General features: G+C 46.5%; 1 protein-coding gene across 2 annotated transcripts in view; it reads right to left on the bottom strand.

The window, feature by feature from the left end:
- Nucleotides 1–19846, bottom strand: part of ORC4 (origin recognition complex subunit 4) — a 63144-nt gene that overhangs the window by 38346 nt on the left and 4952 nt on the right. The window contains exons 3-4 of one of the 2 annotated variants that reach the window (XM_040358024.1): nt 13170–13246; nt 5–95 (exon numbers count right to left, since the gene is read on the bottom strand). In XM_040358024.1, the coding sequence (XP_040213958.1) occupies nt 5–95; nt 13170–13246 (168 nt within the window). Of the gene's footprint in view, nt 1–4; nt 96–8947; nt 9002–13169; nt 13247–19846 lie in introns of those variants that run through there. The other variant, XM_040358025.1, reaches the window with a different exon arrangement.

The raw sequence follows: 19846 nt of genomic DNA, 5'->3' as shown, positions 1-19846 counted from the left end.
TTACCATACTCTTCCCTGATCCCCTGGGTCCGATGATCAGCACAGAGTTACTCTCCCCATGAATCACTGTTCTCTTCAGAAGCTCTACTAAGTGCCTGAAATTATAATAACAAAGGCTGAGCTTCTCAAAGTCTTGGAATAGCACAGAGCAGAAAGAAGGAATTAAAAAAAAAAAAAAAAAAAAAAAAAACACACACACCACACACACTAGCTGAAAGGCAGTCATCTGAGAAGCTGGCTTCATCTAACTTCTGACAGCAGCCGAGTGAGAGGCAAACAGCTGTTTGACTCATGTTGTAACTCACAAAGACACAATAGGTTTAAAGGGGCACATCCTTACATGTTATCAATGATAATATGTCCTTGAGAAGTAAAAAAAATAAAAAATAAAGATTTTTCTTTATTATTTCAAGAAAACTGATTGCTATAGCACACAACAGAGGGAAGGCACTTGTATCCAATTATCTTATTAACAGATACTCGAAGATAGAATCCATAGTTTCAGTGAGAACATTGCATTGGTGAGGACTATCAGTATAGTAGTGCCTACACTTTATACCTTATATCAGAGCATCTCCCGGCACTCACGTGACTCCTCGGCTCTCCCAATCTGACAGATACAGCGGGAGGGGCCAAGAACTTCTGCCAACGTCAGCCAGGAGGAAAGATGGAAAGAGTAGAGTCTAGGGCTGCAACTAAAGATTATTTTCATAATCGATTAGTTGGTCGATTAATCGATTATTCGGATAATAGCCTTAAAAAAAGAAAAATTGCATTTTCAAAAATGTTTGGGCCAATTTGTTGTTGGGCAGATTACAAAACACAAATTGCCGCAAAAACACATCACATGCTTTTCTGCAGCTTCTTCATTGAAGTATATTGAACCAAAAAAAATAAAAAACAACATTGTTTTGCGTTAAAAAGTCCCTGCCCTTTTCAAATACGCAGCAGCTGAAAAAAGTAATGGATGTCAATGTGTCCCATAGGAAAACATGTAAATGAACTGTAGTGTGTTTCTGCAAAAAGCACCAAAAAACAGAGGTGTAAACCCAGGCCTGAGCTATTTAGTAACATAATGGGGTTAAAAAAACAAAAAGAAGTACAAAAAGAGCAAATAATCGCTACTGTAAGGGGTTCATTTTTTACTGTGGGACAGTGAAAGTAATATTTACAGTAGCCATTTGCTTTTTTGTACTATAAAGGGATAATTTTAGTTTTTTTTACCCCATTATGTTATTGGCCGATTAATCGATTATGAAAACTGTAATCGATTAATTTCATAATCGATTAGTTGTTTCGGCCCTAGTAGAGTTGTCACGTCAGGGGACACCCTAAAGTAAGGTAGATATTGGTCATACAGTGGGGCACATCTAACAGAGGGGATTGTAAAGACATAACACTATTTTACCAGCAGGAGGGGAGGATCGTGGACGGAGCTGACAGGCGGGGGGGGGGGGGGGGGAGAGGAGAGAGCAGATGACAGAGGCATATAAACTGACCACAGTGTCAGGACTCAGCAGCCATGGTAAACCAAGGTCAGTTTACATGGGGGAGGGGAGGGCAGATCGTGTGTACAGGGCTTTAGTGTTTTCGGAGGCCCATAGACATGTCCACACACAAAGAAATTGCACATTGATGCACGATAGCATACCTGCCTATGCTACAGAAAAATGTACCTGCATAGATCTAAACAAGCCATAATTATCTGAGGTTTGCTAACCTAAAAATGAAAGAAAAAAAAGGGATTTTTAATACAGCTTACCTGTAAAATCCTTTTCTTGGAGTACATCACGGGACACAGAGCGGCATATTCATTACTATATGGGTTATATGGAGTACCTTCAGGTGTTGACACTGGCAATCTCAAACAGGAAATGCCCCTCCCTATATAACCCCCTCCCATAGGAGGAGTACCTCAGTTTTGTAGCAAGCAGTATGCCTCCCAAAATGGTCCCCAAAAAGAGGGGTGGGAGCTCTGTGTCCCGTGATGTACTCCAAGAAAAGGATTTTACAGGTAAGCTGTATTAAAAATCCCTTTTTCTTTATCGTACATCACGGGACACAGAGCGGCATATTCATTACTATATGGGATGTCCCAAAGCAATGCTCACAATGAGGGGAGGGAGAACATCTCCAAGACAAAAGGATTTAATTTAGAGAATACTCAAATCATAATAAATCCAACTTAGTTGAGAAAAATAATCTTAAATTTTAAATTTAACTCAAAAAAGAGGAGCCCCCGGATTCCGAGGGTCTCAAACTGCAGCCTGCAGCACTGCCTGCCCAAAGGCTGTATCAGAATTCCTTCTTACGTCCAACTGGTAGAACTTTGTAAACGTGTGGACAGAAGACCAGGTTGCCGCCTTGCAAACTTGAGCCATAGAGATCTGGTGGTGTGCTGCCCAGGAGGCGCCCATGGCCCTAGTAGAATGAGCCTTTAATGATACTGGAGGAGGCAACCCTTTCAAGCCGTAGGCCTGAGTGATTAATTGCTTAATCCACCTAGAAATGGTGGACTTTGCAGCTGCCTGCCCCTTCTTGGGCCCATCCGGTAATACGAACAGCACATCTGTTTTCCGGATCTTCTTTGTAGCTTTAAGATAGGCCTTCATGGCCCTGACGATATCCAAGGTATGCAGCAACCCTTCCTTTCTGGAAGTAGGTTTAGGGAAGAAGGATGGTAATACCAAATCCTGGTTCAAATGAAAACTGGATACAACCTTCGGTAGGAAGGAAGGATGAGGGCGGTTTCCTGGCTCTGATTAGGGTAGAGATTACTTTCTGAGACAGACCTCTACCCCTGAGAATCAGGGATTCAGTTTCCAGGCCGTCAAATTTAGATGCCGTAAGGCAGGGTGGAGGATCGGACCTTGCGATAGCAGGTCTGGCCGTAGAGGAAGAGTCCAAGGGTCTCCCACTACCATCTTTAAGATTAGTGAGTACCATGCCCTTCTGGGCCATGCTGGAGCTACCAGGATGACTGGTATGTGCTCCACCCGGATCCTGCGCCGCAGGCGGGGTAGTAACTGGAGCGGGGGAAACGCATAAAGAAGTTTGAACTGATGCCAAGGGCAAACCAACGCATCGGTTCCGCAGGCCATCGGATCCCTTGAGCGGGACATGAACCTGTCTAGCTTCTTGTTGAGTCTCGATGCCATGATATCCACGTCCGGCACTCCCCATCTTTGGCAGAGTGCTTGAAAGATTTGTGGATGCAGAGACCATTCCCCCGGCAAAAGAGTCTGGCGGCTTAAGAAGTCCGCCTGAAAGTTGTCCACTCCTGGAATGAATATTGCCGATATGCAGGGCACATGAGCCTCTGCCCATAGGAGAATCAAGCTCACCTCTCTCTGAGCGGCTTGACTCCTGGTTCCCCCTTGGTGATTTATGTATGCCACGGCCGTGGCATTGTCTGATTGAATTCTCACCGGGAACCCCTGCAATTTTGACGTCCAAGCCCTGAGGGCTAGTCGAGCAGCTCTGAGCTCCAAGATGTTGATGGGCAACTGCTTCTCTGGCGTTGCCCAAGTACCTTGGCGAGTGCAACCATCCAAAATTGCTCCCCAGCCCGTCAGGCTGGCGTCTGTGGTCACTATCTTCCAAGCCACTGGGCTGAAAGACTTCCCCTTCAGTAGATTCTGAGGGTCTAACCACCAGCACAGACTTTGTCGGACTCTTGATGAGAGCGGCAACGGGATATCCAAGGCCTGCGGCCTTTTGCTCCATGCTGACAGGATGGCTGCCTGCAGGATGCGAGTGTGGCTCTGGGCGTATGGTACCGCCTCGAATGTGGCCACCATCTTGCCTAGTAATCTCATACATAGGCGAATAGTCGGTTCCTTCTTGCTTAGAACCAGTAGGATTAATTCCTTGATGGCTTTGACCTTCCTCAGAGGTAGAAACACTCTTTGTTGTTCTGTGTCTAATCTCATGCCGAGATATTCCAACTGCCTTGTGGGCAGGAAAGCTGACTTTTCTCGATTTAGGACCCAGCCGAACTTCTCGAGGTATTGGACCGTGAGGGCCACTGCTCGCTCCAAGCCGGGAGACGAGTGATCTATGACTAGGAGGTCGTCCAGGTATGCTAGGATCGTGACCCCTTGGATCCTTAGTTTGGCTAGGATTGGAGCTAGGACCTTCGTGAACACCCGGGGGGCCGTAGCCAACCCGAAGGGAAGCGCCACGAATTGGAAGTGACGCAAAGCCACCATGAAGCGTAGATATCTTTGATGTGGCTGATAAATTGGAAGATGAAGGTAGGCATCCTTTATGTCTATGGACGCCATGAAGTCGTCCTTTTGGAGTGTGGTAGCTGCTGACCGCACGGTTTCCATCCGAAATGAGCGGATCTCTAGGTATGTATTTACCATCTTTAGGTCCAAAATTGGCCTGACATCTCCATTGGACTTCGGGATGATGAATAGGTTGGAGTAGAAACCTAGCCCCTGTTCCAGGACTGGTACCTCTACTATTACTTCCTGGGAAAGTAGATGATTTAATGCCGACATTAATGCGGCTCCTTTCTCCGGATCGTTTGGAATCCTCGACTCCTGGAAATGAAGAGGAGGAAACCTTAGGAAATCTAATTTGTAGCCCGTGGCCACGGAAGACCGTACCCACTCGTCGGGAATGCTGGCTTCCCAAACCTCTGAAAAGAGTCGCAGCCTTCCCCCCACCTTCGTGGGTAGGGGCGCCCCTTCATAAGGTCGGCTTGGGGGCTGGGTTTGCTGGTTTGCGAACCCACTGCTTTCTGCCTTTAGCAGCCTGTCCTTGTGATTTGCTGTTGAAGCCGAAGTTTGCTTTCGCAGGAGGCCGTCGATACTGTTTGGCATTAGAGGGCCCCTGCCCAGGGGAGTACTGTCGTTTAAACGCAGGCCCCTGAAACTTCCTCTTAGTTGGCAAGAGAGTACTTTTGCCATTTGAAATGGTTTGAATGTATTTATCTAGGTCTTCTCCGAAGAGTCGTCCTCCATGGAAGGGGAACCCTACCAGGAGCTTCTTGCATGGGGGCTCGGCCTCCCAGCTTTTTAACCATAAGAGTCTTCTCATATGGATAAGGGATAACGATAAACGTGACGCTTGCTGGATAGAATCCTTAATTGCGTCTACTGTAAAACATATGGCCTTAGGGACATCCGAAAATTCTTCTGCCTGCTGGGCAGGAATAAGTTTTTTTTTTTTTTTTTTTTTTTTTTTTTAATTAAGTGTATTTTGTGCGTGTGCTCGAGAGAGGAGCCGGACTGCAGGAGTTGGGAGTAGGCAGGCCTCCCCCAGGGGCAATCTGCCACCTTTCTCCATGCCCCAGGTGGCAATGGCGGGTGTGTGAGGGGGTCCTCCCACACAGCCCGCCCTACCTGCTCCGCTTTGAAGCCCAACGGGGCAGAGGGACTCCCTATAAGGGAGTGAGAGGATCTAGCCCGCTCAACCAGCCCCGTTAGTCCTTCGCCTCTCTTTTTTAGAGACCGCGTGGTCAAAGTGCATGTGTGTTAACCCAATTTCGAGTGCGTGTAAGTGTGGTGGTTTTTGTGGGAGGGGGGTGGGCATACTAAGCGCAGGCTTACCTCGCATAGCACACCCACCGGGAGCCGGGCTGAGACCACCAAACTCAATTCACATGTAGCCGAGACCGGGAACCAAACCCCTGGCTGCAGAGGTGAATGGCTTGTCAGCGCAGTGCCAATCACGTTGAGCCACCGCAGCTCCCTGGCAGGAATAAGTTTAAGCATCTGCTTAACCTGATCCGATAATGCTTGAGCAACCCCAATCGCAGCCACGGCTGGCTGTACTACTGCCCCTGCAGTAGTGAAGGAGTTCTTAAGTAGTGCTTCCAAGCGTTTATCAACTGGATCCTTGAATACCTGTATGTTTTCTACAGGGCATGTTAATGATTTGTTAATACATGAGATGGCTGCGTCCACTGCAGGAGTAGCCCATTTCTTGGAAAATTTATCTTCCATAGGATATAGGGCAGAGAATCTTTTAGGTGGTAAGAAGATTTTTCTGGCTTGTTCCAATCTTGGAACAAAACTCCCTCTAGTAGAGGGTGGATCGGAAATACTGCATTGCTTTGAGGCGCCCTCAGTGAGCCCAAAGCTGAAACCGTAGATACCTGGAGATCTGGTACTGGCAAGTTGAATGCATTTATGGACCAAGTCCGTTAAGGCTTGAGTCCACCAGCTCTCCCCTTGGGAGACTGCTCCAGACTCCTCTGTATCCGGATCTTCGATCCCTGAACCTACTTGGTCCTTGTCCAAGAGGTCGTCCAATTCCCCTGAGGAAAGGACCTCCTCTTCTGAGGGTCTGCGCTCGGGCGACGGAGATCTAATCCGTTTACTGCCCCGCATAGCTGTGGCTATCATTTTTCCCATTCTTTTCTCCATCTCTCTTAAAGAGGTGAGTAATACCTCGTCCGTGACCATCTTAGGGTTGGACTGACCCGCGCCAGCTCCAGCCCCAGATCCCGATGGCCCCAAGGCTCCCTGTGGGGAAAGCAGCGGCATAACTTTGTCCGAGACCTTAGACTCTCCGGATGCCTATGGTACAATACCAAGGTACACCTGCTACCTATTGGTATTTGGAACTATAAAAGTTAATTGCCCAAACACCTGTTTGGGGGATAAAAAATGCTTCCTCTCCCCTAGATGACTTTTTTTTTTTTTTTTTCGTTTTTGTTTCAAATCCAGGAAAGAAAAAAACATTCTGTCCCCCTGAGTAGTATTGCAAAGAAAAACTATGAGATGGAAAAGAAAACAGCCTATTTCTAGGCTTGAAAAACAGTCTTCTGAAGACTGCAATATCCTTTCTGGCCACTGTGAGTCCTCGGCGCCCCGTGCTGCCGTTCTGGTCTTTCCTCCCCCGTTCCAAAGTATTGAATGGAACAAACAAGGAAGGGCCGCCCCTTCCTTAAGCCACTGACCCGCCCTTCCCCCCCCAGCAATCTCAAACAGGAAATGCCCCTCCCGACAGGGGGGGGGGGGTTTGGGAGGAAGGGACCTCTCTGTTCCAGCAAACTGCAGCCTGGAACCATGAGGAGGTCAGGCTCTGAGGAGGAAGACTGAATGGAGCATCGCCTGGAGGCTTGCAGGTAAGCACAGCTCTCTGACACACACATATATTTTTATATCACACAGGCCCCACTCAATGCTTTTCCAACACTACAAGGGAGGTCACATCTTATGGGGAATAATACATATAGAGCCATCCTATCTTTATGATATGTGACTAGTTTGCCAGATGCAGTGCATAACTTTAGGCATGTCCCCTGTGACCCCCCAGAAAAAAACCTGCTAAGAACCAAGTTCCGCAAGTTTTCCCCTCACTTACCTGCTCCATGCCGCAGGACTTTGCCAAGCAAGAGGCCCAATCTTCCCCCATCTCCGTGGGGATGTCTAGACCTTCAGGCCCTGGGTTCCTATGAAGGATCCACTGTCCTGGGCCCATATAGCACCCTGGCAACAGAAAACATTAGGCACCCAAAGGTTTCTAAGTTCTGGGCCCAGGGTCCAGCTCTCTAAAAAGAAAAGCATTATGGGCTATACCCCAAGGGTTTGGGGTCCGGTTACTGACCACTTTAGCGCTGAGGCTTTTTTGGACAGAACCGGTAGCTCACCTAATCCCAAGGATGCGGAGGCAAGCTAAACCATGACTAACACCTAAGACACTGGCGAAAAAACTGAGGTACTCCTCCTATGGGAGGGGGTTATATAGGGAGGGGCATTTCCTGTTTGAGATTGCCAGTGTCAACACCTGAAGGTACTCCATATAACCCATATAGTAATGAATATGCCGCTCTGTGTCCCGTGATGTACGATAAAGAAATAATAATTCTTTATCCTGTTTCATCTTCCTATTTTTATTTTGCATTGGACAGTAGACATGTGCACACTGAAATATTACGTTTCGTAATTTCGTTTTCGTCCGAAAAATAAATTTATTTAGTTACTCCCGAAATTCGTTTTTATTTATTTAGTTTTTCGTAAAAAAAATGCATTTGTCCGAAAATACAAATTAAGGTCGAATCTGTCATTGAAGGCTCTTCATGTCTCTCTATGTTGAATATTCATGTCTCTCTATGTCGAATCTGTCATTGAAGGCTTATGGTGTCTGTCGAATTTTCTAAGAAAAAAAAAAAAAAAAGAAGATTCAATAGAATCTTAAAAAAAAAAAAAAATAATAATTTTTGACTCTTCATGTCTCTCCAAGTCGAATCTTCATGTCTCTCCAAGTCGAATCTTCATGTCTCTCCAAGTCGAATCTTCATGTCTCTCCAAGTCGAATCTTCATGTCTCTCCAAGTCGAATCTTCATGTCTCTCCATGTCGAATCTTCATGTCTCTCCATGTCGAATCTTCATGTCTCTCCATGTCGAATCTTCATGTCTCTCCATGTCGAATCTTCATGTCTCTCCATGTCGAATCTTTTCTCTTTATGTAGAATAATATTGGACTAATAGAGTTAAGGTTAGGCACATTCGACCGCTACGAAAACGAAAATAAAGCATTTGTTTATGTCGGATCTTTCGGTTTTCGTCTTCTGTGCTTTCGTTATTGTTTGTTAAAACGAAAAACGAAAATAACTGAAATTCGGACGAAAATGCATTCGGACGAAAACGAATGCACATGTCTATTGGACAGTGCAAGTGAGGAGTCAGAGTCAGCACATTCCTGCAGTAAAACCTAGTCAACAGAGAATTACATCCATCAGCCAAATGCATCTAAACCTGGCTTTACACTAGTAGAATGTCCTTTGAAATTTTTCATTCTAGTCCGTTTAATTTTCTAATCATTAGCATGGTTAAATTGACACGCGTTTGCGAATGCAGCGACAAGAAAATTTAAAGGACAAAGATTTCTCAAAAGAATTTAACAGTATACATGTTTTTTGTTGCGTCAAGTCCATTTGTTCAAAAAAATTAATGTTAAAGGGAAACAAAAGGGGTTAATTCTAACCTTTCCAATGGCCCCTCTTCCTGTGTGCTGGTCTTCAGGTGTCTTCACTGTGAATGTCATTCTGGCACACAGAGGAGGACAGCACTGTAAACTGAGCTGAGCTGTGAGTAAAACAGGTATTTTACTGCAGGAGAGACATTGCATGTCTCTTCTGCAATGAAAGCCTGCCAGCTTGCTGTTTGTTTTAGTGGAACATAAATTTCACTCTAAAAACAAACAGAATTTTGAAGTACTTTGAAACAACATATGTTAAAGCGTTTGTTAACCCAAAAAAAAAAATAACTAAAAACAAACATAGATTTGGTTCCAAAATAATTTTATACACCACAGTGCTTGTGCTGTATAATTTGGACCCCTGAAACACCTAAAAAACTTGTCTGATCCTGACAGTTTCTCCCCTCCCCTATGCAAACAGATCACAATAATCATGTCTGCTGAGCCCCTCACATCGTGGTCCGTTTGTGTCCCTCCGTCAGCCGCAGCCTGATATCCTGTGTGTCTCTAATGTGCACAGATGAGGCTGCGCTGATGTGGCGGCACTGACTGGCATCACTGATGGGCATCGCTGATGAGGCTGCACTGAATCACTGCACTGATTACCAGTGCAGACCCCCCTCCCCAGCAAGGAGAGATGCTTTTGGACTCTCCTCTACTTACGCCCTGCCAATGTGAATAGAACAACGCTGATAACCGGCACTTCCTAGTTACACTGTGATCAGCTGTGATTGGACACAGCTGATCACATGGTAAAGAGCCTACATTATAGGCTCTTTAACATGACTGGAGATGCGGAGCGACACACTGCACTAATGAACGCCACCATATGATGTACAGTCAGAACTGGAGAGCCACTGCCCAACCATAATTGTGCTATAGGCTAGGCGAAATGTGATTAATACAACTTTATTTAAATGTCAACAGTAGAAGACGGTGAACCAGACATTGTGCTACATGCGTTTGCAATTAGATCTTACTCCACAGTATAATACATTAGTTCTCCTTTCTGCTACTGCATATGGCCACTTAGCACCTAATACAATAAAGTTAGTTGTATACACCAAGAAACAACACTGTATTCACACACAGAGTGCAACATACAGTTGTATTCAAAATTATTCAACCCCCACTGAAATTGATTGTTTTGCCCAGTTTGACACTGATTTTGATCATTCAGTCATCCTGCTTACAATTAAATCAAAGAGGCACGTATAGGTCAGACAAATATAACATAACATTTATAATGAAATAACCACAAATGTCTTTTCTGTGCTCACATCATCAGTTTTATTCAACCACCAATTGACATTCAATCTTAGTACTTAGTACAACATCCTTTTACAGTTATAACAGCTTTTAAACTTGAAGCATAGCTGGACACAAGTGTCTTGCAGCGATCTACAGGTATTTTCACCCATTCGTCATGGGCAAAAGCCTCCAGTTCAATCACATTCTTAGGCTTGCGCACTGCAACTGCTTTCTTTAAGTCCCACCAGAGGTTCTCAATCGGAATTTAAGTCTGGTGACTGCGATGGCCACTCCAAAATGTTCCAGCCTTTAATCTGCAACCATGCTCTAGTGGACTTGGAGGTATGCTTGGGATCATTGTCCTGTTGAAAGGTCCAACGTCTCCCAAGCCTCAGGTTTGTGACGGACTGCATCACATTGTTATCCACTATCTCCTGGTACTGAAGAGAATTCATGGTACCTTGCACACGCTGAAGCTTCCCTGTACCTGCAGAAGCAAAACAGCCCCAAAGCATGACCCCCCGCCATGCTTCACAGTAGGCAAGGTGTTCTTTTCATCATAGGCCTTGTTCTTCCTCCTCCAAACATAGCGTTGATCCATGGGCCCAAACACTTCTAATTTTGTTTCATCAGTCCACAGAACACAATCCCAAAACTTCTGTGGTTTGTACACATGATTTTTGCATACTGCAGTCGACTCTTCTTATTCTTTGGAGACAGCAAGTTCTGGAGTTCTGGCATGGAGGCCTTCATTACGCAGTGTGCGCCGTATTGTCTGAGCAGAAACTTCAGTACCCACATCTGACAAATCTTTTGTCAGCTCCTCAGCAGTCACAAGGGGACTTTTCTACACTCTACGCTTCAGGTAGCACACAGCAGTCGAAGTCGGCATCTTCTTTCTGCCACGACCAGGTAGCATTTCAACAGTGCCCTTTGCCTTGAATTTGCGAATGATGCTTCCTATGGTGTCTCTTGGTATGTTTAACATCTTTGCAATCTTCTTATAGCCATTGCCCTTCCTGTGAAGAGTAATCACCTCTTCTCTTGTCTTCCCCGACCATTCTCTTGACTTCACCATGTTTGTAACCACACCAGTAAATGTCTAGAAGGGGCTGAGTATCACAGTCATTTTAAAGCTGCCTGATTGGTGCTTATTAGGCTTTATTGCTGCTCCCTGACATCCACAGGTGTTTTCAATACCTGATTGAAAACACTTCAATGAACCTCTGTTCTTCAGAGTGGTAGTCTTTAAGGGGTTAAGTAATTGTGTAAATGAAGAATTCACAAAATAAACATTTACTACTGTATTACAAAACCAATTGATGTCATTTTAGTTGCATATGGTTCTTTAAGAAGTCCTTGTAGGATTTCATTCTGAATACAATTACAAATGTACACTAAATTTCCTAAAACCCTTTACAGCATTGGGGGGTTGAATAAATGTGAACACAACTGTACACCAATAGCTGCAGTTCCAGGGTCTTCGCGAGCAGAGAGTGTTCTCAGACAGTTTAAACACTCTATGGAAGTTGTGTGCGCCACACAAGACAAAAAAGCTACGACTGATACCCTCTAAAGCCCAATAGGTGCATCAGGCATATTCTGCAACAAAAAGGTGTGTCTGCTGAAATTTCCTTCAATAAAAATAATACAGAAGACGCGGGGGGTAGGCCAGGCATACTGCAGTTTCTGGTTCACATTACCCGTTTTCTTAGGAAGGGTTTCTGATGACGGAGCATGCATGCTACCTACCAGGAAGTGCTGGGAGCCACCAGCACAGCTGAGGGCTTTACTTACAAATCCACCATAGCAGTGTTAACTAGATGAGCACTTTTCCTTCTTACTGTTGCAAGTTGTCACTCATTTAATAAAGCCAGTACTCTTATGCTACACTTAGAATGTGCTGCGTCTATTCTCATTTATCCACATACAGAGTTCCTTCTAGCTCTTCAATCAGTGGAAGCCACCGAGTCAGGCACATAGGCATACTTGGATTTTCCACAGGCCCCCATTCATTTACTGATAGCCATTTACTAAGGCCCCTTTCAGACTGGGGCGGGAGCCGCGGTGGCGGTATAACGCCGCTAAAAGTAGCGGCGCTATACCGCCGGGATTGCCGTGGAAATCAGCCGCTAGCGGTGCGGTATTAACCCCCGCTAGCGGCCGATAAAGGGTTAATACCGCCCGCAATGCGCCTATATAGAGGCGCATTGCGGGCGGTATTGCCGCGGTTTCCCATTGTTTTCAATGGGAAGGAGCGGTGAAGGAGCGGTATACACGCCGCTCCTCTCACCGCTCCAAAGATGCTGCTGACAGGAGATTTTTTTGTCTCCCGCCAGCGCATCGCCTCAGTGTGAAAGCCCTTCGGCTTTCACATTGAGGTAGCTGGGCAGGAGTTTTTCAGGCGGGATAGCAGCGCTATTTTTAGCGCTGTACCGCCTGAAAAACTCCTCAATGTGAAAGGGGCCTAACTGTGGACTGTGTTCTGCTAGCGTGGAATTTTCTGTTTTTGAGGTCACTGCAGCCAGCCAGTCATAAGCAGCAGAGGCATTCCCCACCCTAAAAAATATTATATATATATATATATATATATATATATATATATATATATATATATATATATATATATACACACACATACATACACATATACACATACACACACACACACACTATATATATTTATTTGCAAAATTTAAAAAAAACAGTAGTGATTGAATACCATTAAAAGAAAGCTCTATTGGTGCAATAAAAAAAAAATTTGGTTACAGTGTTACATGACAGCGCAATTGTCATTTAAATAGTGACAGTGCTCAATGCTGAAAACTGGCATGGGTAGGAAGGGGGAAAAAGTGTCTGGTATTGAAGTGGTTAAAGCAAACCTGTGCTTTGCCCTTTAAAGTACAGGTTAAAAGTCATCTGACTCAAAAGGTACGTGTATGTGCATATAGAATATCCTGTACAGAGATTAACTTACTTGTGCTGAGATTCCACCCCACATCTCTTGCCAGGTTGGGCAAGCTGAAGCAGCCTCAGTCGCAGGTGAGCCTGTAACTATATGAGCAAAGAAAGGTCACAAGTAGCCGACATATTTCCGAATCAAAAGCACATCATCCACACAAACATCCATCCAATAGGACACCCGATAATGCCTTTCAGATAAATCATGCTGCAGGGATAAAACTGCATATCAGAACAATGATGACTGATTTGTTGCAAAGGCTATGGAGCTACAAACTTCAGTCACTGACTTGGTGAAAATATGCAGGAGACACTTCTCTCGCTGATCTTATGTCCCAGGTCAGGGACTCACTAGGTCAGGGGTGCCCAACATTTTGAAGCGCGAGGGCCACTTAAGCGACTTGGTAACCAGTCGCGGGCCAAAATAAAACGGAGCAGGCGGACGGCAAGTCGATGTCTGCTCTGCATATGCAGAGCAGAAACTGACATAGCCCACTATACTTTTGTTTTACTGCACTTTGCAATAGACTTCTATTTTATTCTGCAGGTTTGGTACATTTTCAGAAAGCTCACTAAACTCACAGGTAATAACAGAAGTGTATGGCTCAGTTCAGGTGACCAGCAGGTGAGCTGCTCTGCATCTGTGGGTCAGTTTGAAAGCAGCCCAGTAACCACTGCAGAACAGATATGCCCATATATACACTATGATTTTAGTAATAAACCGACCTTTAATAACAGTATTCCATTCTAAACCATCCCAGAGCAGGAGGTCGTGGGCCACATCAGAGGGCTCCGCGGGCCACTGGTTGGGCACCCCTGCACTAGGTAAAGAACCCATGATCAGGATAACAGTCCCAGAGCCTGCACATCTAAATAAATAAATCCGCAAAGGCAGGAGTCAGGTGAGTGTTTAGGGATGGGGGTGGGTAGGACAGGTATTGGAGTGTTTTTTTTTTTTTTATCCCAGTTCTGCCTCTGTGTACCGCTGGACCCGTGGGCACGCACTGCAGTGGGTGGTCTGGAAGTGGTTAAAATGGTTGTGAACCTCAGACGTGAAATAAGAACAAAGCATATCCCTCTATAGTGTGTACTTGTCTCAGTCCATGGCACACAACACTTCACCTCGTTCCTCTATCAGCACGAGTCACTTCTGAAAAGTTTTTCAAACACCAAGAGAACAAAAAGGTAAAAAAGGGATGGGGAGAGAGCTCCAGCTCAGATACTGTGACTGACAACAAAAACCAACGTTAGACCTACCGGTAACGGTATTTCTATGAACCTTCCAGGACGGCACCCGAGAGATGATGGCTCCTCCTGCAGGAAACACAATCACATGACAGTTTAAAAGGCCCCGCCCTTCCCCTTGCTCCTCAGTATGCAATAGAGTAATCCTGAACTGGTTCACAAGGGACGTAGTCCTTATAGGTACTTACCTTTTTTCCCTCCACATAGGGTGGGAAGTAGGCCTGCCGTCCTGGAAGGTTCATAGAAATACCGTTACCGGTAGGTCCAACGTTGGTTTTCTCTTACCACCTTCCAGGACGGCACCCGAGAGGATAATTGAGTAATAAACACAGGCCTACCTTCAGGGTGGGACCACAGCTTGTAGCACCTTTCGACCAAAGGCTAAGTCTTGCTGTGACAACATTTCCACACGGTAGTGCTTCAGGAATGTATGATGGCTGGACCAGGTGGCCGCACTGCGGATTTGTTCCCAGGAGGCCCCTGCTTTCTCAGCCCAGGAAGTTGCTATGGCTCTGGTAGAGTGAGCCTTGATCTTTTTGGGAGCTGTTGCTCCAGTACATACATAGGCTTTGGATATTGCTTCTCTAATCCATCTTGAGACTGAGGCTTTTGATGCCTGCAGTCCCTTCCTGGGCCCAGCGTGTAGAACTAGTAGGTGGTTAGATCTTCTAAAACTTTTAGTTCTCTCTAGATAAATGAGAAGACACCTTCTCACGTCTAACAAATGAAATTTCTTTTCTTTTTCATTCTTTGGTTCAGAACAAAAGGACGGCAATATTATGTCTTGCGTCCTATGAAATAGGGATGCCACCTTCGGCAGGTACAGGGGGTCTGCTCTGAGGGTGATCCTATCTGGCTGTACCCTCAGGAAGGGTTCTTTCATGGATAGCGCCTGCAAATCCCCTACCCTCCTGGCCGAAGTAATGGCTAACAAAAAAGTCAACTTTAAGGTTAGAAACTTAAGGGGAACCTCTTCCAGAGGTTCGAATGGGTGTATAGATAACGCCTCTAACACCCTAGTTAAGTCCCAAGGCGGACAATTATATTTTTGGACTGGAGAAATTCTTTCTCTAGCTAACAAAAAACGTTTTATAAAGGTCCTCTTTCGCCAATCTTTTATCCAGATAGACTGAAAGAGCCGTTATTTGGACCCGAAGGGTACTAACTTTTAATCCTAAATCTACCCCATCCTGGAGGAAGTCCAGGATAACCGGGATAGAAGTTGAAGCTACCTGTCTTTCCTTACGCCAGGAACAGAAGGTCTTCCATACCTTTTGGTAAATCTTTTGAGTTACTGGTTTTCTGCTCATGAGAAGGGTATCTATGACCCTCTCTGAGCAGCCTTTGCGTTCTAGAATCTGGCGCTCACTAACCAGGCTGCTAGCTGGAAGAATTCCGGCTTTGGATGGAGTACTGGGCCCTGCCTGAGGAGATCTGCCCTGTACGGGAGCTTCAGAGGCTCCACCATTGCCATGGCTCTTAGGTTTGCGAACCAAGTTCTTTTTGGCCACCATGGTGCTATCAGAAGAATCTGGCCTGGAGACCTGCTGAGTTTCTGAAGAACTCGCGGAATGAGCGCTACCGGCGGGAAGGCATAGGCCAGCCCGAAGCGCCAGGTCTGGGATAGCGCATCCAGACCTTCCGACTGTAGTTCCCAGGAAATCGAGAAATACCTTTCTACCTTCCTGTTTAGTCTGTTGGCAAACAAGTCTATTTCCGGTTCCCCGAAATACTGGACTAGGTGTTGAAACACCTCTGGGTTCAGTTCCCATTCCTCCTCCCTCAACTTGTGACGGCTGAGGAAGTCTGCTTCTATATTGCTCGTCCCCTTTATGTATATGGCTGAGATAGAGAGTACTCTTTCTTCTGCCCAGGTTAGGATTTCCCTGGAAAGTTCTAGTAGGGGACTGGACCTGGTCCCTCCCTGGTGACCTAGGTACGCTACTACTGTAGAGTTGTCTGAGCTTACTTGGACTTCTCTGCCTCTGATGTCTTCCTGGAAGGCTATTAAGGCTTCCCCCACTGCTCTGAGTTCTCTGTAATTGGATGACCTGCGAGCTAGTGAGCTGTCCCATTGCCCCTGCGCTTTTTTCCCCTCCAGGTGGGCGCCCCACCCCCAGGAACTGGCATCCGTGGTAACCTTCACTGGGTTCCACTGAGCCCACGGTCGCCCTCCCCTCAGGTTTTGGGGAGATGTCCACCACTCCAGGGAGGACAGAACCTGGGGGGTGAGTAGTATATCCTGATCTAAGGACTCTTTCCTTTTGTCCCATGAGGACAGGAAGAAGAAGTGTAATGCCCTTGCATGAAGCTGAGCCCAAACCACCGCTGGGATGCTTGCTGACATCAGGCCTAGAACTCTCAGAACATTCCGTCTGGAGAGTTTGGGGTTTTTGATAAGGTTCCCGACTGCTGAGGCTAGTTTTAAAACTTTTTCTTCTGGTAAGAAGAGTCTCTGCTGCCTGGTGTCCACTACGTATCCCAGGAAGGTCTTGACCTGTTCTGGGTTGAGGGAGGATTTTTCTATGTTGATTATCCACCCTAGGCTCTCTAGGAGTGCCATTGCTTTGTTGGCATCCAGCGTGACTTGGGCGGCCGATTTTCCTGAAATCAGCAAGTCGTCTAAATAAGGTATAAGGGATATGCCCTGAAGGTGCAGGTATGCCACCGCTTCTGCTAGGACTTTTGTAAAAATCCTTGGGCTGGAGGTTAGCCCGAATGGTAGTGCTCTGAACTGCCAGTGGAAGGTTTCTCCTTCCACCACGACCGCAAACCTCAGATATACCTGGTGATCCACGTGGATTGGCACGTGGAGATAGGCATCTTTGAGATCTAGGGTCACCAAGAAGGCCTCCTTCATGAGGTTCTTTCTTACCGAATAAATACTTTCCATAGCAAACTTTTTGTATTCCAGAAACTTGTTCAGGTTTCTCAAGTTTACTATTAGACGGTATTTCCCGGAGGGTTTCCGTACTACGAAAATATGGGAATAAAATCCCTGGTACTGCTGAGCTTTTGGTACTGGTACTACCACTAGTTGTTTGGCTAAGTCCTGTATGCCCTCCAAGAGGGCAGACCTTTTCAGGGAATCCCTGGGAAGGTGAGTAATGGTGATCATGGTGGGGGGTGTAGCCAGAAATTCTAGGCGATAGCCTTTTTGAATTATTTGGCAGATGTAATGACTGTTCGAAATTTTCTCCCATAGGGGAAGGAATTGAGATAGTCGACCCCCCACTCTGACTACGTCGTCACTTGGACGGTTTGTCGCTGGGTTTTGGAGGAGGGAAAAGGAGGTTCTTCTTCCTGTTCCCTTTGCCAAAGTTCCAACGCCTAAAAGGTTCCTTTTTGGCTTTTTGTCTACCCTGCCCCTGGGGGCCTCGAAAAGTTTTCTTGAAACCTTCTTTTTTGGGTTTAACTGGGAATTTTTTACCTTTTTCTGATGACCTAGCCAGGACATCATCCAGGTCTTTCCCAAACAACAGGGAACCTTGAAAGGGGATGCCACAGAGTTTTCCCTTGGATGTAGCATCTCCTTCCCAGGCCTTGATCCAAACTGCCCTCCTAGTAGAGTTAATGAGGGCTGCTGTCTTGGCTGCTGCCCTTGCAGATTCCGTAGCTGCATCTGCTAGGTAAGCAATCGCCTTCCTTACCACTGTAAGTGACTCAACTACCTCCTCCGCCTCCGAATTCTGGGCGAGGTGGTCGATGAGTGTCTCTACCCAAACATCTGTATTCCTAGCTACACATGCTGCTGCTAAGGCTGGGCTTAGTGCTGCCGCATTGGCCTCCCAGGCTTTCCTAAGGAGAGACTCTGCTCTACGGTCCATCACATCCTTGATGTTACCTGTATCCTCAAAGGAGAGATCAGACAATTTAGTGACTTGCGACAAAGCCGCATCAAGTCTAGGAAGCTTAAAAAAGACTTCCTCATCTTCATGGGAGAAGGGGAACCTTCTTTTCCAGGTTTTTTGTTTGATTATTCTCCTTTCAGGGTCTCTCCACTCCTGAAGGACTAACTCCTTGAGGGATTTGTGCAGGGGGAATACTTTAGATTGAGCGTCACTCAGGCCCCTATAAACTTTATCCTGTGCTGAGGTAGGTTTAGGGGTCTCAGGAATTTCCTCTGTGGCGTAGATAGCCTGGAGGAGACTCTCTAGATCTTCTACAGCAAAGAGGTGTTTTCTCGGACGTGTGTCCTCCTGAGACTGACTAATGGAGTCTCCATCTACCTCCCCTGAGCTGTGCCTAGACCTAGGTAGACTGGCTACCTCACTCTCTTCACCATCTGCTTCCCCCAAAGGGGGATTTTGTGAAGGTGTAAAGAAAACACTTGGGCCCTTAGAAAAGGGGGTCTCCTGAGAGGAAGTGCCTTCCTTAGGGGTAAGTTCCTCTGTTTCAGTCTGTGCCGACTGCCCGGCTGCCTCCCGAAAGGCTTTAACTGTTGCTAACATTTCTGTTTGCATGGATGAGAGAAAACTCTTCATCATGGCAGCAGCCTCCTTTCCCGCCAGTATATTAATACATTTGTAGCAGAAAGGTTTTGTGTAGGACTTGGGGAGCTTCTCTCTACAATTCCCACATTTTTTAGAGGAACTATGCCCTGTAGCGGAGGGAGACTGAGCTGAGGCCTCCTGGGGTCCGCTGGGGGTTTCTGAAAGACATGAAATATACATTTAAATTGTCTTTTTTCCCCCAAGACTGCTGGCTGTACTGGGGAGGGGAGGAAGTGGACGAGAAGGGACCAGATCCTGCTCCGGTCGTTCCCTAAAAGTTTGGGAACTCTCACCACTTCCCCCCTCCCTTTCCAGGGGGATTGGTACTTACCGCCCCCCGACCTGGATCTGCCAGCGGTCGTGTCTGTCTTTCCGTCCTCTTCCATGAGGAGGGTGACTCGGTCCTGGCTGTCGGTACTCCTGTACTGGTCACCGCAAGCCGACCCGTCCACCACCCACGCTGTCTCCTCGCTCCACTGGGAACTTCCGGGTTACGCCGTCCGGAACCGCCCACTTCCTGTGATGCAGTTCCTGTCTCAGAATGAGGCCTGGAGCGCGGCGTTTTTACGTCTGGAGACCCGGGAAAACGGCGATTCGAATGGTGGTGGATTCGATAGCACGCAGTGATGGCTCACCTCCCCGCAGCTCAGAGCACTGGTGCTTCCATAGGGCGACCTGTGAGTTTGGACCGAAGTCTACAGGTAAGTTCAGCCCTCCCTGGCCTCCCTTAAACCTGTCTCACAGGGGTACCTTCGACCCTCCCCGGTCTCTAGGTTTCCATAAACAAAACAAACGTGTCGCTGTGTTGGAGAAACACAATCAATACTGAGGAGCAAGGGGAAGGGCGGGGCCTTTTAAACTGTCATGCGATTGTGTTTCCTGCAGGAGGAGCCATCATCTCTCGGGTGCCGTCCTGGAAGGTGGTAAGAGAAAGCTGTGTTCTTGTGGTAAGGGA

Source organism: Rana temporaria, chromosome 6 (genome assembly GCF_905171775.1).
Source record: "Rana temporaria chromosome 6, aRanTem1.1, whole genome shotgun sequence".
Lineage (NCBI taxonomy): Eukaryota > Metazoa > Chordata > Amphibia > Anura > Ranidae > Rana > Rana temporaria.
The sequence above is the reverse complement of the archived record's forward strand: the minus strand, read 5'-3'. Positions and strand labels throughout refer to the sequence as shown.